The sequence below is a fragment of the Vanessa tameamea genome, chromosome 2 (assembly GCF_037043105.1).
Source record: "Vanessa tameamea isolate UH-Manoa-2023 chromosome 2, ilVanTame1 primary haplotype, whole genome shotgun sequence".
In the NCBI taxonomy this organism is placed as follows: domain Eukaryota; kingdom Metazoa; phylum Arthropoda; class Insecta; order Lepidoptera; family Nymphalidae; genus Vanessa; species Vanessa tameamea.
This window is the reverse complement of record NC_087310.1, coordinates 10,385,045-10,405,202: the sequence shown is the minus strand read 5'-3', so window position 1 is coordinate 10,405,202 and position 20,158 is coordinate 10,385,045. Positions and strand designations below refer to the sequence as shown.

The window sequence follows — 20,158 nt, the reverse complement described above, 5'->3', positions numbered from 1 at the left end:
CAGTTGTTGAGCGACCCCTATTAAGCTGAATTGTTCACCATGAAAAATAGTATTTATAACAAAGTGAACCAGAATTTAATTTAATATGATTTTTTTAAATATTTTGCTCAAAAAATATAGAAATAGGCCTATAATTAAACAGATCGCTTTTGTTTCCACTTTTAAAAATTGCTAATACATTACTACACTTTAATCAATCTGGTAATTAACCTGTTTCCAAGCACTTGTTAAAAATTAAGGCTATATAAATAGCGATATCATAAATAATACTATTGATTAGGTGAACTGATGAATACTGAATGATTTAAATAAGGTAACCAATCTTAAACTTAACATCGTGTCTTTTAACAAATCAACGTTGAAATCACCACACACAATCAGAAAATTATTTCGTTTACAAATAGTTTTAAAAATTTCCTTCATAGTACTTTCAAATAAAGTAAAATCTAGCGAGGGTGGTACACGCAAATTACAATGTATCGTTGAAATTCTGCAAAGGAAAAGTTCAACAGTACGTTCGATAAAGAGAGCTACTGTATATTTTCGAGATTTGTGAAGTATATATATCACTTAGTAATATCAATGAGCCTCCACGAATAGCGTTCTCTCTAACGAACGCACTACAGTGAGAAATTTGGAATATTAAGAATGACAAAAATTTTCATCCAATGTGCTGTCATATAATAATACACAATAAATTAACTTTATCGTACTCCGACAATAATTCTATTTCATGTTACCACTTATGCCCTGTATATTTTGGCGTATAATATTTAACTAGAAGGCATAGGTTTCGTCTTTTTACCAAGTTTGTTTGATTTTTTATTTGATACATATATATTGTAAAATAACGCCATAAATAAAATAATATTTTTTATACTCTTTGGCTTAACTGTTCTATACCGTTTCTTGTAAAATAAGGAAATTATGAAGAAAAATATTTCGAATTTGAAAAAACTGGTTGTTGATGGCGATCTTAGTGAAACGTGTCAACTGCTAAAGAAACTAAAACACGTAATTTTATTTTCAATAACATTTTATTCAATGATCAAATATGGTCCAAATTTTTTACAAATAATATTCGAGAAGTCTTATTTGAAAATATCTATGCTATAGTTTTAATGAGTAGGTAATAAAAATAAATATACAATATATTTTGCTTCAGTGGTGTCAAGATTTCCCTGTTTTGGTCTCTTATACTTTCTTTGTCAGGCGACTAGTCTTTTTGTATTTGTTTAAAATATTAGTAATAAAATATATATTGATATTTATTTTAAAATTATTTACTAAGTATAACTATAATATAGTCACGTTAAATGGAATGAAAAAAATGGCTTTTATTTAAGTGGCTTCAATGGAGAAAGTAAGCCTGATACCGAATCAATATGCCATTGGCCTTGGTGGTGACTGCCTAGTAAAAATCTTTCATTTTCATCTTACACCATTTGGCGATAATATTATTAAAGTATGCATTATACTTTAAATGTATTTACTATTTTCTGATCCTGACTATTATAAATTGAATTTCAATCATTGAAATACATTTAGTTGCTCACGTCCAGCACACAAGACGTTTTACGTTTCACGCACTTTCCACTGCAATTCTGCATCTTTATTATACCGATGCGATATTTTTATTCCTAAATATATTTAAAAAAATACATTATTGTTAAAATTAATTTAAATTGCGTTACACAATTTAATTTACACAAAATAATAAATAATTCAAAATTTATAAAATGACCATAGACAAAAACAATGTCAATTTGGCAAAGAAAGGAATACTCTAATCTCTAAATAAATAAGGAAACGTCACTTTACGGCTCACCGTATTTATTAATTTTTGTATATTTTGTTTTTTTTTTAAAGTCTAAGTTAAAAGTTGGTATAATGCTTTTAAAAAAGTATAAATTATAATACCTTGCAATAATAACTTCTATGTCTAATAACTTTTCCAAGAATGGAATCAAATAGTGTTGTTCTATGTGACAATCTTATTAAATGGTTGCAGACCTTAAATCTTACTGCGAAACATGGAACACCTTCAGGTATTACATTTTAGAATTATGTGTGGGAACATAAATACTATTTACTATAACATCATATAATTCATCCAGTACATAATGTACATTTATTATTGGTTGATAAAGTAAATGATCTAATAATAGGGTTTATTGTAGTGTTAAAAGAACTTCGGTATAAACTATAACTATATAGTACAATGCAATATTACATTTAGAATAGATGCTTTAAAATGTTTATAGAACCATTGATTTTACCCGTAACTGTACCCATATCATATAAGACAAGGCAATAGCAGACATTGATATTATTCACAGAACTATCAGATGGTGTAGCAATAGCTGAGGCACTCACCCAAATTGCACCTGAATATTTCTCAATAAGTTGGAATTCTAAAATTAAAACAGAAGTAGGCCATAACTGGCGACTGAAGGTCAGCAATTTGAAAAAAATATTAGAAGGTGTTGTTGGTAAGTTTCTTGTATCATTTCATATTTAAATAAAGTTGTAATTATAAATAAAGTTGAGCTGAGATGGCCCAGTGTTTAGAACACATGTATCTTAACCAATATTTTCTGGTTCAAACCCAGGCATACACTATTGAATTTTCATGTGCTTAATTTGTGTTTATAATTCATCTCATGCTCGGCGGTGAAAGGAAACATCATGAGGAAACCTGCATGTGTCTAATTTCAACGAAATTGTGCCTCATGTGTATTCCACCAACCCGCATTGGAGCAGCGTGGTGGAATATGCTCCAAACCTTCTCAAAGGGAGAGGAGGCCTTAGCCCAGCAGTGGGAAATTTACAGGCTGCTAATGTTTTTTTAATGTAATTATAATTTATTTATCTTGCATTGCTAATAATAATAAATGAATGAGTGCCTTCAAAGAAGTAAAGAGGTGCTTTATCAATTTAAAGTCAAGGAATTCACAAAAGCTACCATTTTAATAATTATTCCTTTGCCAATAATCTTTCATTACTTTAATTAAATTACATCTTACTTTATGTGTTATTCTCTATTAATTTACATGTTAAGATTTTTATATTTAAAGATACATAATTCAAATAATAAATGCTTTTACTAATTGTATATATTTATTATCTGTTTTAACCTTCCCTTGCTTTTTAGTTTCTTTTATTCTGTAGTATAATATTTAATTATTTTTTTATGTTGGTGTTTTATACCTCCTGAAAAGAAAGAAGTCACCAACATTTTAAATGATTTGGTTGCTTGGATATTTTATAAAGCAATTTCGTTTTTTTAAAAAAAGAAAGTGTTTATGATAACTCAAGTAAATTTAAACAGTCATAATGACAAACATATAGATTTTTTAATGTATAAAACATATATTTTTATGTAAGTAAATATGTATTATATTTACACCATTTACTACTTTCAGTTTTATTTTTAATAATTAAATGAAAAAAGTTTAGGTAATGAAAGGTTTTATTTTCTAAAATAAAATAAATGGACAATTAATATAACTTCTCTATTTAATTTTAGATTATTTAGTTTTTTCTTATATTAGGTCTTTCAGAATAATCAGTTCTATTCATGTTTCCCTATGCAATCTTAAAAAATATATATAACATAAGTGATATAATTCATGAAGGTTCCAATTTAAAAATTAAGAACTTCATGTTTGCAAATTAATTAGTCATTTAGCACACCGATGTATTCGCATACGGAAATAAAAAAAAAATATGTTGTTATTTTTTATATAATTTTTGTAATCTTGCCTTAGTACATAATATTGCCTGAATAACTACTGCGAAATCATCAATGTGAAAGTACTATGGTTTAGTATTTGTGGTTTACAAATATTTTTTTATTTCCTTATAATGGCGGTTTGTTTTACTTTTTGGCACTGTTAATGAGATTCATTTATTTTCAGATTACCATCAAGATATTTTGAATTTGAGTTTACAAGAGTTTTCTAGACCAGATGTTGTCAATATTGCTGAACATGCAGACCCATCAGACTTGGGCAGGCTACTGCAATTGGTACTTAGTAAGTCTTTATTTTTATTTCATTTATATATACCAATAAATTTACATGTGTAGAGCCGAAATGGTCTAGTGGAAAAAACACTCAGTTCTTAACCAAAGTTCACGGGTTTAAATTTTAGCTCTGAAGGTTGGTGGCGCATTGGTTTTATACGGAATCGGTATAAAACCTTATACGGACGATGGTAACCACTTACCAAACACTTCTTAGCATTTTATAGAAAAAAATATTCGAAAAAAAAGAACAATTCAAATTCATCAAAATGATTAAAACAACTACTCACATCTACTAGCGGGCTCGTAACATCTAGTGTAATATATCCAAGTCAATTATCTTAACGCATAATAATATACTTTATGTTATCATAATAATATAACATAGTAATACTTTTAATTATACCTTACATATTGGTACAAATAACAAGACATTAATTGTTTCGTACAGGCTGCGCAGTCAACTGTATTAAGAAAGAGGAATACATCACGCGAATTATGGATTTGGAGTTATCGTGCCAGCGTTCGATAATGCAAGCGATACAGGTAAGAATGAAACGTGAACAATCACTTAAACATCTTAACGTACAAATGTAATTACATTGAATGAATTGAAGTTGTAAACAGGGCGGAGAATGACCGTAATATTTTTTTGCAATAATAAATTAGCACATATTATTTCTCAACGGCACTTTCGATGATGTATGCTCGTTACTCGAAAAGAAATAAGAACGGTTTAGTTACGTACATTTTAATGTCCTTGGATCACGAATTGTACAACTCTGATGTCTGCGTGTAATGTTATGTAGTTAGTTTACGTTTGGGTTTTGTTATTGCTGCACGGTCGGACAAGAATTTAATATTTTTTACCGCGAAAAATTTGCCTTATATTATAATTCGTTCGAAAGCCTTGTGTTTGACATTAGTATGAATGTGAACGTGTTTTAGTTATTGTGCGGTTTACGAATAGATGTATGTAAGTCTTTTTGGTGGTTAAAGTGAAAAGCAGAGTTTTGAATCGGATCCAATATTATCTTATGTCTGGACTGTAAAAGTTATGTTAAGTAATTTACACTTCGCGTACATCATTGATGAGTTAGGACGAGATCTTGGAATTATTATAACAAAACAAATAATACATAAAACCGAGATGACCCAATGGTTAGAACGCCTCCATCTTATCCGAAGATTGCTGGTTTAAACGCGGACAAGCACTATTGAATTTCCATTGTGAGAAAATTAGCATGAGTTGGATAATAATTTACAAAATGTGTAGGTATACCACCAATCCGCATCGGAGTAGTATGATGGAATAAGCTCCTAGCTTCCTTCCCGGACGGAGAGGAGGTCTGAGCTCAGTAGTGACCTGAGCTAGTGATCAATCAAAATATTTCTTAATAAATCAATTAATAATATACTATGCATTTATTTCATTATTACAATGACATAAAAAAAACATCGATTCCTCCTTTTAATACTTTACTTTAGGGCTTTACTTATCAATAATTTTGGGGGATTGGTAAAAAACATGCTGTCTTCTTCTTCCGAATGTCAAATCAATGATGAAAGAATAAAATAAATGACTGTTTAACTAAACATACGTTGTACAACCTTTATAAATAAATATAGTTAAATAATAATATTAATATAATTTAAACTTCAAATAGTAGATTTAAAAAAAAAACTTACATCACACTTCCTTATATTATTAATTAAACCGTAAGAATTGCTGTTTATAACTAGGAATTGGAGACCATAACTCTGGGCACAAATCGTGGTAGTATACATTCAGAGACGACGACCGGCGACCAGACAGATGTTGACATGAGAGAGGTGCTCGCGCAAAGATGTCACGAGCTCGACACACAGGTATGCAACCGAAAACGTCTTCATAATACTGTAATCGGTGATAACGTAAACGGTCTTATCTATGCGATGTTCTAACAAAACTTAATTTTGTAAATATATTTTCGAAATGTATTCTCATACTCTCACTTACTCTTCGGGTACTATTTTATATAAAAATATATATTTTGCAAGTGAAGTCAATTTTCGAGTAAGTAACATGTTCGGAAGGTAAAAACGATTATTACAGCACCACCATAAAAGCTTAAATATCATCCAACGCAATGTTAAACTCGAGAAATGTATATGTTTTCCAGGTGAAAATTCTTCGCGAGGAGAAGATGACGTTGCTGAGCGAGGTGAGCCGGCTGACGGCGGCGCGCGAGGCGGAGGGCGGCGCGGGCAGCGAGCTGGACGAGGCCGGCGCGTCGCTGGGCCCCGCGCACGCCGGCACGCTGCGCTACAGCAACATGCGCGCGCAGCTCGACGCGCTCAAGGACGAGCTGGACAAGGTGGAGCTGCAGCGCGACGACCAGCGCGCGCGCGCCGACGCGCTCGAGCGGGACCTCGCGCTCACCAAGCTGAGGAACGAGGAGTTGCAGGTGCGGGCGGACTACGATCTCTACGAGTGGCGATTACCCGTTTTAAAAATTGTCTAAAGGCGGAGTACTGTAATGGTGCGTGTCGTTATAGATGGCGGCATCGGAGAATGTGGCTCTGAAGGATGAAGTGGATGCGTTGAGAGAGACGGCCGCCAAAGCGGCCGCCCTGGAGGCCACCGTCGCGTCTTATAAGAAGAGGATGGAAGAACATGTCGATCTAAGGAGACAGGTATGTATAATTCGAGTGTACGGATTACGATTATGTAAGTTGACTCGCGTCCATAATTTATTTAATTAGTGATTGTACAATTACAGTAATTAAGTCTATAATAGAACTCAAAGCAATTACAGTAAATTATATATTGTTACAAATGTTACTAGATATACAATGTTTGCAGGTGAAGCTGTTGGAGCGCGCGAACACGGAGCACGTGCAGCGCGCCATCGAGCACGAGCAGGCCGCCACGCGCGCGCAGACTCTGCGCTCGCAACTCGACATCTACAAGAAACAGGTACCAGCGTGGGCGTCGCCTCAGACTTGTGACTTGGTACCACCAAGTTCTACCGCCTAAATGCAATAATTATTATTACTGTTGTGTTCCGGTTTAAAGGGTGAGTGAGCCAGAGTATATATCGGCACATGGGATATGACATCTTAGCTCCCACGTTTGGTGGTGCATTGACAATGTAAGGAATGTTTAGAATATTTCTTACAGCGCTAATTTCTATTGGTGGCGGTGACCACTTACCATTACGTGACCTTTTTGATCATCCACCTACTTACCTATATATATTTAAAATAGAGACATCAGTATTCCGGCAATGAGAAGCCCTAACCGCCTAACAATCCCTCGCAGGTGACAGACCTGAACGAGAAACTGGACGCGGAGATAACGAAAGCGGATAAGCTGGAGATCGAGAACAAGAAGATGAGCAGTCGCGCGGCGTCGCTGCAGCGCGAGCGGGACGCGCTGCTGCACGAGCGGGACACGCTGCGGGAGACCGTCGACGAGCTGCGCTGCTCCACCATCACCGCCGGTACCACCACAGCTTCTTAATATTATACCATGTTTTTATTCCTAAACAGTACTAGATTTTTTTATGCTTCTGTAATTGATCATATTTAGTAAACCGAATTCGATTCGACGTCTGTAGTCGTATCGTGTTTTTGAATAGACATGCCTTAAAAGATCGTTTAAATGCCAGGTTCGAGTGAAGATAACGTTTCGCGAGAGCTGATACCGAACGACTTGAAGGAACGACTGATACGACTGGAGCATGAAAATAAATTGTTACGGCAGAATCAAGGTGCCCAGGCCGACGAAGCGTCCGTGCAGGTAAATATATTGATTATCGAATGTACTGAGTATCGAAACGTGTCCGTATTGTAACGTGGATGCTCCCCCCTCAGGCCCTGCTGGAGGACTACGCGGCGCGGCTGGAGAAGCAGCGCGCACTCAACCGCGAGGCCACCGCGCGCATCATGCAGCTCGAGGCCTCGCTCGAGGCGCCGCACCCGCGCCTCGCCTCCGCGCTCGAGGACAGCCAGAGGAAGTGTACGAATTGACCTTTGTTATAGCAACTTGTGAACAAAAACTGACAGATATTTCAGCAAAACGCCTCCTTATAAAGATTCAAGTTTCGCTTTGTTTATATTAAGTGTTCTTTTAGCGCTTCAAGTGGAAGAGTTACAGGCGACGTTGGCGGAAGAGAGACGACGTGCGAGCAAATTGCAGGAGGCGCTCTCCGCTCGAGAGGCCGAACTTTTGGCCACCGAGGATAAGTACAAGAAATGCGTCGAGAAGGCGAAGGAAGTGATCAAGACTCTCGACCCTAGGACGACAGGTGTGTTGGAGTTCGGTTAACAAGACTATTTTAAATGATTAAAAGATTATGTGGTTACTATGTAGTTAAAATCCTATTTCATATTTGATGACGTAAACGAAGACGTGATCGAACAAATTAATTGTGAATTATTTTAGTACAGACTGGGTTATTAATATTTTATGTTGTATATTATTAACCTGAATAACTAAATTACATTAAGATATTTCAAGTAAATTCTAAATTTCTGCTTAAAGAGGGCATAGCATACTTTATGCAAGTTATTCTATTCTTTTATCTTTTCATCTGTATTGTGCTGTATGTTGTTTAAACATTTTAGAATTGTGGTTGTTGTGATTTAAATATTATAGAAAATATTCGTTTTTTCTGTAAATTTTTTATATGATCTTTTTTTCTGTAATATGACAAAATAATAGCAAGTGTTATAATTTATACAGGCCAACAGTCTCTATCCGACGTCACGCTGGGCTACTCGCGTGGTCCCGGAAACGCGAGCGCTAACGCGTCACGCGGAGAGCCCGTGGCTACCAATAATAATAGACACGAGTAAGTAACTTTTAAAAAAAAATAGTTTTTATTTGACCCTCTATTGGTAGACAGTTTCTATTCTATAGCGGCTGCTTCCTGAACTAGGATCTGTTAATTTAACAGCCACACTTCGCATGATGTGCCAGTAACGTTTTATTATTCCACAGGTGGAGCGGCAGCGGGAGCGAGGAGAGCGGCCGCTGCGCCAACGAGCAGCGCCTGCTGGCGTCGGCGTGGTACCAGCTGGGCGCGCGCTGCCACCGCGAGGCCGTGGAGTCGCGGTTCGCGCTGCTGTCGGCGGGACACTCGTTCCTGGCCCGCCAGCGCCGCCAGCCGCCCCGAGCGCGCCCGCCCGCCGCCTCCGCGCCCGCGCAGTGACCGCGACCCGCGCCCTAGCGTCGTCAGCTCGCAGGGCTGTGTCGTTAGACCGACGGCGGGACCGCCAGTGATACTTCTCTGTGAGATGTGATTTGAACCCACTTTGGTGACTTCTTTAATAAAGAAGTCGGTTTATTCTACCCGTATTCCGCCATTATTGATTTTAAACATTTTGTTCAGTACATAATTTGCATCACACTATTATGTAAACAGGTTAAATAAAAAGTACGGAAAGATGTTAAATAATATAAATTTATTTTAAGTTACCGCTGTTTTGTCAATTATCAGCATTTTTATATAGAGAAATAAGCCTTTACGAATGGTAAACTTTGACTAACCGTCATTAGAAAAAGCAGAAAAATTATAATAACGTATCTGAGAATGGATGACGTTCAAATATGCAGATTGACTTTTCTTAAGAAAACATCATCGTGGGCAGCAAACGTCATTGTATAAAACTAAAACCTTATTAAAATATTTTTTGAAATATCTAATATAAGCATTATTCCATGCCTTTTATACACTGTTTATATCTCAGTGGAATTGTTAGGGAGATTATAGTGTTTGTTATTCGAGTATTATTTTATCCATTTATAACATAATATGAGTCCACTCTAAAAACTATTCATCCTGACTGAAAAGTTGACTCGTTTATAGGACAGCTAATTCTGTACACCGCTAGTGCTATCCTATCAATAAAATATCCTATCATGAATTGCCGTCTCACCTACCTAGGTGTGTCTGTATCCCTGCTCTACCCAGTATAAAATCGCAATGATCCTTCAAGTCGTAACGATGGCCTGATAATGTCCTCTTGTATGAAATACATTTAATTAGAACTAACACAATATTTGTATATAAATATATGCATAAATCATTGTTGTTAGAGAATACGGATTTTATATGAAAATTATAAATACTTATGATCGTCTACATATATGTACAGTTTATGTAAAGATAGAGTAAGTACGATGTGTTCACGTAAATGTAATTAAGAAATAATTCAGACATGAGACCATCTTTTTTATTTAGACAGAACCAATTGTTTAATAGATGTTGATAATGTTTCCAATGTAATTCATATAATTTCATAATTGCCATGCTTTTTGGCTCGAGCTAACTCTGCCTTCTTTTTTCCGAATCATAGAGTATTTAATTTATACTTAAAACGATATATATTATATTATATAGTATTGAAGTGTAATACAGTAAGTGTCAAATATGTTTCGAACAAAACACCTTATTTTTAAAAAATAGTAAAATTTTCAAACAATTATTTTTATCAGTAAAACATTTAAAAGGGTGTGTTTTACAAATGTGCGTTTTATATTTAAATGTATGTTTTAATATGGTGCAATAGAGAAGAGTGAAAGTTAAGTATGTTTGTAACACCAACGGACTCAAACAGTTGTATGGCTTCAAAACAATCCTGTTTATGTCGATTACGTCATGGAAGAGAATTTAGGTACATTTTTATATATATTTAGTAAAATATAATCATTAAAAAAAATATTCTAACAAAATATGTTATTATAATTTGCTCATTATTAAAGACCTTACCCTGTACTAAGTAAAACTTAGTTTTATATTTTGTATTGTAATAATAGGAAACACGCATAAAATTTTATTTCTTTCATAGTAGTTACTGCTGTGAGACAGTGTATCGAGGTCACTGTTATATCATTGCACCTCACTCCGAAAATAGTAAATGTACACATGTTTTCACAAGTATTTATGAAAATTAGTATTTTGTATTTTATTTAAATGCAAACATTTAATTTCGTTTCTTTCATACTAAAAAGAAATTTATTATTAGCATAGACACGACGCGTTTTCCGGGGACTAGTTATTACATTTAGAGATTATAAAACGACAAATTTAACAAATATTGGTGCATTTGTATTATTTATTAAGAATTAAGTTAACTTTTCCTTAATAAAATGTTTTTTTTTTACATATATCTGAAGTTATTTAGTGTCAACATTTTGACATATAAAATTTAACAAATAAACAAAATAGAAAATATTAACTACTGTGTAGAGATATTATATTTTTGTTATATTCATAACGAATATATAGTATATGTAACGAATATATAATATATATAATAAATAATTATATATCAGTCCAAAAATAAATCGTATTAATATTTCAAGTAGTTTTAAAGCTATGTTTACACTGTTTTACTAATGAGTAATAATATATATTATTATATAAAATGGGCATAAACTTGCTCCTAAGTATTTACGTGCACATAAAGCAAGGTACCTTCAATACCAGTACATTCAAAACCTTTATTTTTATATTACCCATTTCTGATCAAATTAAATCAAAACAAAATATTCTTTATTTCAAGTACACTTTTACGAGCACTTTTATATCGTCATATTACAGAACTGTATTAATCGTAAAGTTACCAGTTCGTAATGTAGAGTCTACTGAGAAGAACCGGCAAGAAACTCTGTATTTAATCTTAACTACTATGAATTTATTAAAATAACTTTTATTCATATGAATACCAATAAAATGGTGTAAATATGGCTTTTATCGAGTTCAGCGAGTGTTTAGTATTTCATGTGATAATTTCATTATTAATAAGAAAGTTCGTAGTGACTACGATAATTTATGAAAATGTTTTTTTTTAATAATTATGAAGTGTTTTGGGGTCGATTTTAGCACATGGTAATCAGTTTTATTAATACCAGATGTTTTTCTTTTGCAAGAAGTTATTTAATATTGTTTATATTCATTTATAATTTATTCATAGTTGAAATAAATTGTCACACTTTTTTTTTGTTTTTTATTTCTCAAATATTTCTAAGTAAGTAATAAATTGGGGTTATAGAAATAAATAATTGTTTCGTAATTTATTTATTACTGAGATCACAAGACAATATATAAATTCACGAACAAAACCAAAATTTATAATTAAAATCACAGTCATATACAATTGATTTTCTTTCAAATAAAAATAATTTTGTAAATAAATTATTTATGGATTACAACGATTTATAATATGTTATATATTTTTATAACTGAAATCATATATAAAAGTAATTATTTGTTGTTTTTAATATATTAACGTCACTCAAACGGGTTAAGACAAACATGTATCACTTATTCCTTTTATATCAAAAAATTAAATAAAATTTATTTAAGTAAATTACAAGAAAACTTCTAACTAGTGAGAATATTTTGTAAACATGGCTAGTATTGTAGATAAGATATAGTTTTTGGAGAGAACATTGCTTAAGACACTTATACATAGTTAGTCAAAATCTTCATCCGAGTCGGTTTTCAGCACGCTGTCAGAGCCTGATCCGGGCTCGCTGTCCACAGTTCTTTCACTGCTGCAGGCATCAAATAAAATATTATAAGTAATAGGAATAATATGTCTTACTAGTTAAAGGGTATTTGTCTATGGGATCATCTCAAAATCTTTGATTCGATTAATATCTTAGTTTATTCGGCAGTACGTCAGATGGCTATGTATGAATATGTTCTATGCCAGATTGCCTATCAGTATTTAATATGCGTATAGTTTACTAAGAGATAAACAAAACTGAAGACATAATTGTGATAGTATTACAATAAAATATAGACATGCATGAACTTGAAATCACTTAATATTCAAGGAGGTTTGAGAATATTCGGATTCAAATACATTTTGAATCAAAACTTTGATTGTTCGTAATAAAATAAAATAAAAATAACTTTACTATAATCTTGCAAATACATGAAAAAAGACCAAAAATTAAATTAGTTTAACAAAATTGATGAATGATAGCAAACTTTTATTAAATCGATTCGATCGGCTAAGTGTTTTTTTAAATTTTTATAGTGTATTAAACACTTTAAATTTTCTTTATTAAACAAACTTAAAACAATATAATTATTTTGGTGTTATTAACTATGTCGGCCGACAACAAGTATATATTATTTTCATGTTATCTGACGTGGAAAGCTTTCACGAGTCCGATTGACTATATTATTGTTGAATAATTGATGAAACAATTAAAATAAGTTTTGAGACTGTTTTAAATTTTTCATAAATGTATATACTAATTAATTTTGATATAAGGTTTCCCGCTACTATGTCGAAATCTCTCATGAGTCTGATTAAATACTTATTATTGTTGAATAATTGATAAAAATTAAAATGTGTTTTATGTCAAGAAATTAAAAATTCATTAGCTCTTAAGTCTCAAATTGACTGTTTCAAATTTTTCATAACAGTTTTTCCACTTTATTATAATATACTTACATATAATTAGGTAAGGAATTTTAATAACAAAATAAAACGAAAACTTTCTCGACACTGGAACACACTCACACACACTCCTACAACACCCCTATGGAAAAATACTTTATATTACTAGATGTGTTACACGATTACGTCTGTGTTGAATTTGGATTATACATTTGAAACAGTTTCATATAAAACGGAACGTAAAAAAAAATATATACAAACGAATGTGAAAAATAAACCGACATTAAGTCATCAGTTAGAGAAACACCGGATAAATTACCGATGGCGGGCTTCATACTGGCGCGTCTATCATTACTTTTTCTACCGCTAAACATCAAAACTTTGTATTTTGTAAGGTGGGTGAGCCCTTGGTAGTGTAAAGAGTAGTTTAAATTGTTTGCAATGACAGACTACAATAAGTACAATGACCATTTATCGATCCAGTCGACAATTAGCTCGTATGTTTTCCAAAACTTATCAATAACAAAATGAGAAACCACTCTCGAAGTATCGCATCGTACGACAATTCATCCGTTTTCATGACATATTTGCTTAAATACAATTATAATTTAGGTACACCTTTAGAAGCGGATAGAAATTAGTGACGTAAAAAGAGTTAAAACTTTTTTTAATTTTTAATACGATATAACTTGTCTCTGGATAAAATGTCAATCATTGGCTGAACATATATAATATAGGATCGTTATAAATAAATGTGATGAGCTTCTTGTTCATATTACATTGTTGTACCTAATTAATCCGTTATAAGAAAACGCACTGGCACTGTTGCATTTTATACTTAAGAATTTTATGATTAAAACTGATGTATTTTTATCTTATAATTATTTATTTTTCATTACGAGCATTAGCGTGTTATTTGTTATGGTAACAAATAACACGCGAATGCTTAATGTTTTAGGAGTTTTCATTGTAACATTTAATTATCTAATTACATATTATGGTATCTTATTTAATCATAGAGTTGCACCGAGTCTTTATTTACAGTAATATTAAGTAAGCAATTATATATCTTCTACACAGTGGATGTATTATGATAGCTTACTTAATATATGATTTTAGTAAAGTTTCTTTGCCTTGTATAACATCCATATATATATAATACTATATACCTATAGGGATGGAACTAAAATGCCAAAAGCAATCTAAACTCACCCGTTAAGATCTTTAGTCAGTTGGATGTCAACATTGGAGGCGTTATCACCAAGACCGTTGAGGGCCTCGCAAAAGTCACTGCCCACACCCTGCAGATGCTGAGTATTCAGATGAAATCCCTGGACACGATAAATTATGCGGTTGACGTAAATCGTAGGCGGCATTAAGAGCCGTCTCGAAGGAAGTGTACAAACTAGATATACGAACATTTTATTTAAATAGAAAAATTATGAGCTATTACTGTACGTACATAAATAAATTATTTTCTAACTTAGAAGAGTTAGGCATAGAAAATATTTGAAAATTTTCTTAACCGATAAACGGATAAGTATTACTTTTTAGTACCAATTTTTTTTCTTAATTGGTGTTTATAATTTGTCTCTGGGCGATGTACGAAAACATTGTTAGGAAACTTGCATGTTTTGGTTTTAATTCTGCCTTCCTTAGTCGTAAAGGCGCAAATAGCGTATATCTAATACGTACTTACTACAAATAAAATATAATAACATACGAAAGAGTGATTAAATTTCTAAGTGTCTTTTAATTGAAAATATATTAGTCAAGTTATCGGTAGATCTAGGAGGCGTATAGACATCCCCAGATGTATGAGTCTACGTGTCAGGTACTTAGCGTCCTTATCATTAATCTTTGATGTGCCATCTTTTGTAATTGGAAAATAAATGCTTTGAATGCAATCCATATTGCAGATAATTAGATCCTCATATAATTTGCATTATAATTTAATTAATATACTCCTACGTCTGTCGCTGTATTCCGCGCGGCCCCACGGCCAATTAACAGGCTTTACTAGTTTTAATAGCTACATAATAAATAATATCTTGATTTTTTTGATTAAGCGAGTAACATTGTAAATTTTTAATAACGGATCAACATGTTCAATCTGTTGCATGTAGTTATTATGGATGTTTCCAGAACCTTAGCAACCATTGATTTGCGAGCGTGCTTAATTAATAAGTAGTTAATTACTATGGAAAAGAACCTTTCTTAGAAGCTGGAAGAAGTCTGAAAGTTTTTTACAGATAAACTCACTGATTGTACAGACAAAGTATGGAATAATGTTTAAGCACGTTTGTATAATAAGGTTTGGAATTGCTTATATTGTTAGAGTACAGCGATAGAAGGTAGTATGAGTTGTATGATAATGCATAATGCATCCCAATGAAAGTACCTACTTCAATTATACACTGCCTCGAGTTAGTAGGCATCAGGTAGGTTAGTTTATTTTCACGCCATTGTTAGGATAAATATAGCAACATTATCATATATTGTGGAATTTCTAAAAAAATATTAAAAAATTCAGATTCCAAAAGTATTTCATATATTTTCTGAATTATATAAAATGAAGAGATGCTGTTTGATTCCATCATTAATTTCTAAATGGATTACCTTAAAGGGGCCCCGGTCGAAACCGCAGAAAGACGCCTCCATGGTATAAGATCTGGTGACGCCGAGGTGCCGCCACACTGTGACGCGGGCAGTGCTCTCTCGCTCTCGTTCCACGCGAAAAGAACACGATCCTAACGCGAATGCAGGTGAAATTCGATGCATAAGAGCCGGCAGCATCTAATTTATCAAAATAGTATTTATTATTATATATGCAGAATATATTTTCCTTTTTGTAATTGAGAACTAAAATATGTACGTAGCGATTATATGTCTATAAAATTCTATAAGCGTTGTAGCTTTATAAATGAGTGTAAAGGAATTCGCGTTGACAACTTACGGTTGTTCTAATACCAATTCACTTTTTGCTTCTACCAATGAACTAACGGAATTAAAGGAAGATTGTAAACAGGAAAAAAGTATTAATTAAGTTCCCCGCTCAGTCTTAACTGGTGACAATCTTGTTTCATTTAACTTACAAGGTATTTAACAGGTTCGTCCTGCACGAGCCGGTCGTTGCTGCACCAACTCTCTGCGCCGGCGCATCCATAAAAGAACACATTCTTCTTGCGCGAATGTCCGTGGTAGTCGCAATATACTAATGGTGGTTTCTTCCAAACTCGTATCAAGTATTCTATTAATCCCTAAAGACCATAAATAATATAAGTTCACTTGTAAATGTTAAGAGACAAAACCAATCCACTTAACTAGGAATGAAAATCTGCATTGATATGTATGTAACAAATGAATTTAGGATGAAATTTATCATCTTTACGTTCGACTCATTCGAAAAGTTTATTAATACGAATGTATAATGCATCAAGAATAACTAGAAACATATAGACACGCACCTATATATGTTAAATACATCACATTTATGTATTTTTATATTACCTATATATATACTAGGAGATAACATAAACACAGAACATATAAAATAAAAGAGAAACCAGTAAGACGACGCCTTTATTTTTTATCTGGATGTTTATCCTCGTAGAAAATTAGTCTCGTAAATAGAATTGTCTTACTTTAATCACTAATGAGCGAAAATTCTTGCTATAATTACCTTGGTATGGTAAATAGAAGGATGCAAAACGGGGCTCGGCTTGCACCAGCGTCGATTTAAATCTTCATTAGTTAAGCCGCAGCGATGGCTGGAACAACACAGACGTTATCCGTATAATATAAATATTACCAGGAAGCCTAGCTCTCTATAACGATAAGTAGCGCGGACATGTTCAGCGGAGTGACGAGCCCGTAGGTCGAGTTGGATATCGCTATTTTAATATCAGACATTTTATGGATGCTATAAACCTTTCCACATTCTAATCTATACCCGATTGAGTTACACGGTATCATTTATGTTTTAAAAAAAAGTACGTGCGTAAAATATAAAAGAGTATTTTACTCGAACATAGATAATAATCAATCATAAGCGCGTTGTCATAGTATTTTATTTATTTATATATAATATAAGAATACTTAGTCTTTATATATTATGTATAAATGTATATAAAAAAATAATTTAAAAATTAGAGTAAGTGTTATTTTTTACAAAACGAGTACCACCTAATATATATTTTTTTACTTCTTGTGTGTCATCTAAGAAATAAATTTAATGGTTAAGCTTGCTTTTTTAATTAGTTCCCTTTGTCATCTGTTTCATTTCCGGTACGTATTTATAATATTGATGAATAAATAAACATTTAGAAAATACCATTTACACGTCAATAAAGAGTACACACAATTTAGTAACATGCATGGTATTGTTATAAATTTATACCAAACGATCATAATTGATTCAACGGTCGTATAAGGTTTAGCGAACGACGAAAGCTTTGAGGGCAATTTGAAAGGACAAGCCATTAAGCGAAATGATTGACTGACCACGTAGGAATACAAAGCAGCATTGTATGATATGTTTATTTATAGAGACTTAACGACTATAGAGGATAGTTTCGTTATTTAAGTTTTTTATAGTATATGACGTGATAGTAAATGACTACCACTGTCCAAAGACATTGGCTCTGTACGAAATGTTCAGCATTCGTAACGTCGCCAATCATATCAAAATCAAATCAAATTCATATATTTAATATACAAGCATTACAATAATTATTTATTGTTAAATGAAACGCTACCACCGGTTCGAATAAGTTTTCTTTTATTGTTTTTACCCTGATCTAAGAAGAACCGGCGAAAGAAACTCAACCAATGCGACATCAATCTTAAGAACCGAGATAGTAGGTATGTCTCTTGTTAGGCTCACTCACCCTTCAATCCAGAACACAACAATACTAAGTAAAGCTGCTTGGGGGAAGAAAATGTGATGGGTGTAACCATCCAGACGGGCTTGCACAAAGCCCTACCACCAGGTAAAGATTATTGGAATTTGTGTAGGAAAAAATGCAGTCTCTTTCGAAAGATACAAATCGATAATATCTACTCATGTACAAAACATAACTTAAATAAAATAAGTACAAGACAATCGAAATAATCCAAATAGAGTGCAAGGCCATAAATAAACCACGAAGATATACCTGCATGTAAGTCGGCAAGTATTTTGCTTTGCATTTCTTAGCATGGGGCTTTAACTTTGAAATAGGAATGTGTTTTTTATATCAAAGATCATTTTCAAAATTGAATTATTATTATTGAGTTGTATTCAATTTAAAGGGAACGAAATAAAACGTTAAGCATTTTTGGCTGAGTCTTCAATATTCTAATTGCTTGAACTACGTCGATACCTATTATAAGTTTTCCATGGTTCTTTAAATTTTAAACTAATTAGTGTGAACATAAATACCATGTGAACTATTGATGTTTCATTACTCGTTATGAAGGACTAACGTCTTCAATTGTGTCATTATTTACAGCTAGATTCAGTGCGTCGGTAATCTACGACAATCCACTATGTTCTCTTCCGTTATTATAGAGCAATTCTTGTTGTGTACGTGTTTCTGACATAATCGCATTTGAAAGGTTTACATGAACACATATACTACCTATTTAAAAGGATCGAAAAGCTAGTTGTTCCTGTTAAAATAAATAGCAATGAAATAAAGAAGAAATTATAGTACAAAAGAGAAATAGACTTTCGAAAATGTTATAAGGTTTTTATGATGAAAATTTTACAATTTTCATGTTTTCGTTCCGCAATTATCGGTATTACAGCATGTGCCTTGACTTGGCGCTTTTTCATGATGATGGAGGGTTCGGACTTTGTCCAATTAGGTGTGGTTCAGTGAAGGGACATCATTAACGGGCGGCAGTGCGGCGCGGGCACAGCCCACAGGTCCTCGACTTTGCGCATGAGGCGCGCGTCCTTCTCTAGTAGTGGCCTTCGCTTGCAAACCGGTTGTGCATCTTTTACTCTAATCAGGAAAAAAATAAGCTATGGTCGCATGCGCAGACGAAAGCGTATAAGCGAGAAACTGCACCCAGTCCGTAGTGTTTTATGGTAGATAGTTGCGGCACAACAGCGCACATCATTGTGAATGGTTTAACGCTCAACGTATAAAACTATTTGCTAACATACTTATATGTACTTCATTATTTGAACTATTTATCAATTATTTGACTCTTTATAGTTGCTGGTGATTGTGTTTCGTTTGAATAACTTTATAATTATATTTACTAAATTTCATAATTTATAAAAAGAGGTTAAACAAATAAAAATGTTCCTAAGATAACTATAAGTATGTTAAACATACAATTGTAGCCCTTTGAGACGTGCAGTGATGACCGAGGCTGGTTCAAGGGTCTGCCTGCCATCTATTTTTAGACTGCGCCGCAGCGATGCTATCTGCTCTCAGCCATACCTCGGCCCCGCACGATCCCAACCCGCCCCTATGCACCCTTCGCATAACGTTTGCCCAATAAAAGAGATCAAAGAAAAACTTCCACGTTATATTCGTACTGGTTCGTATTTATATAATATTATGTCCATTGTTTCTATCTTCGTATTAATAGCCGCAGGGTGAATATTCTAGAGCTCGAGATGCTCATTAAATTGAATTGAATAGCAATTAATCTTCACGCTGTGCATTGAAATGAAATCACTAGCAAATATTGTAAGAATTATAAGTGAAGATTATTATTATTATT

The 20,158-nt window shown here is 33.2% G+C and overlaps 2 protein-coding genes across 6 annotated transcripts in view; one reads left to right on the top strand and one right to left on the bottom strand.

Annotated features, from left to right (window-relative positions):
• The first annotated feature begins 1,780 nt into the window (after positions 1-1,780).
• On the top strand, positions 1,781-11,307 carry LOC113401979 (protein hook). The gene is made up of 14 exons (XM_026642071.2): positions 1,781-2,048; positions 2,340-2,492; positions 3,921-4,037; positions 4,479-4,573; positions 5,771-5,896; positions 6,190-6,474; positions 6,566-6,703; positions 6,873-6,986; positions 7,332-7,512; positions 7,681-7,811; positions 7,886-8,030; positions 8,146-8,319; positions 8,757-8,865; positions 9,015-11,307. Exons 1-14 carry the CDS (start codon positions 1,961-1,963, stop codon positions 9,223-9,225), a joined length of 2,067 nt encoding a protein of 688 aa, XP_026497856.1. The 5' UTR covers positions 1,781-1,960; the 3' UTR covers positions 9,226-11,307.
• Positions 11,308-12,080: 773 nt separating this feature from the next.
• LOC113401994 (cytosolic carboxypeptidase 1-like) overlaps positions 12,081-20,158 on the bottom strand; it is a 58,743-nt gene continuing 50,665 nt past the window's right edge. For all 5 annotated transcript variants that reach the window (XM_064217340.1, XM_064217355.1, XM_064217379.1 and 2 more), the window contains 5 exons: positions 17,118-17,205; positions 16,531-16,695; positions 16,055-16,231; positions 14,648-14,766; positions 12,081-12,575 (listed from right to left, as the gene is read on the bottom strand). In XM_064217340.1, the coding sequence (XP_064073410.1) occupies positions 12,494-12,575; positions 14,648-14,766; positions 16,055-16,231; positions 16,531-16,695; positions 17,118-17,205 (631 nt within the window). In that variant the 3' untranslated portion in view covers positions 12,081-12,493. The remainder of the gene's footprint in view (positions 12,576-14,647; positions 14,767-16,054; positions 16,232-16,530; positions 16,696-17,117; positions 17,206-20,158) is intronic.

Bases quoted from the DNA above. Each gene is read 5' to 3' on its own strand.
- LOC113401979 (XM_026642071.2), top strand. From the start codon at position 1,961: ATGGAATCAAATAGTGTTGTTCTATGTGACAATCTTATTAAATGGTTG. The intron at 2,049-2,339 runs GTATTACATTTT...TATTATTCACAG, and splicing joins GAAACATGGAACACCTTCAG to AACTATCAGATGGTGTAGCA. The intron at 6,987-7,331 runs GTACCAGCGTGG...AATCCCTCGCAG, and splicing joins TCGACATCTACAAGAAACAG to GTGACAGACCTGAACGAGAA.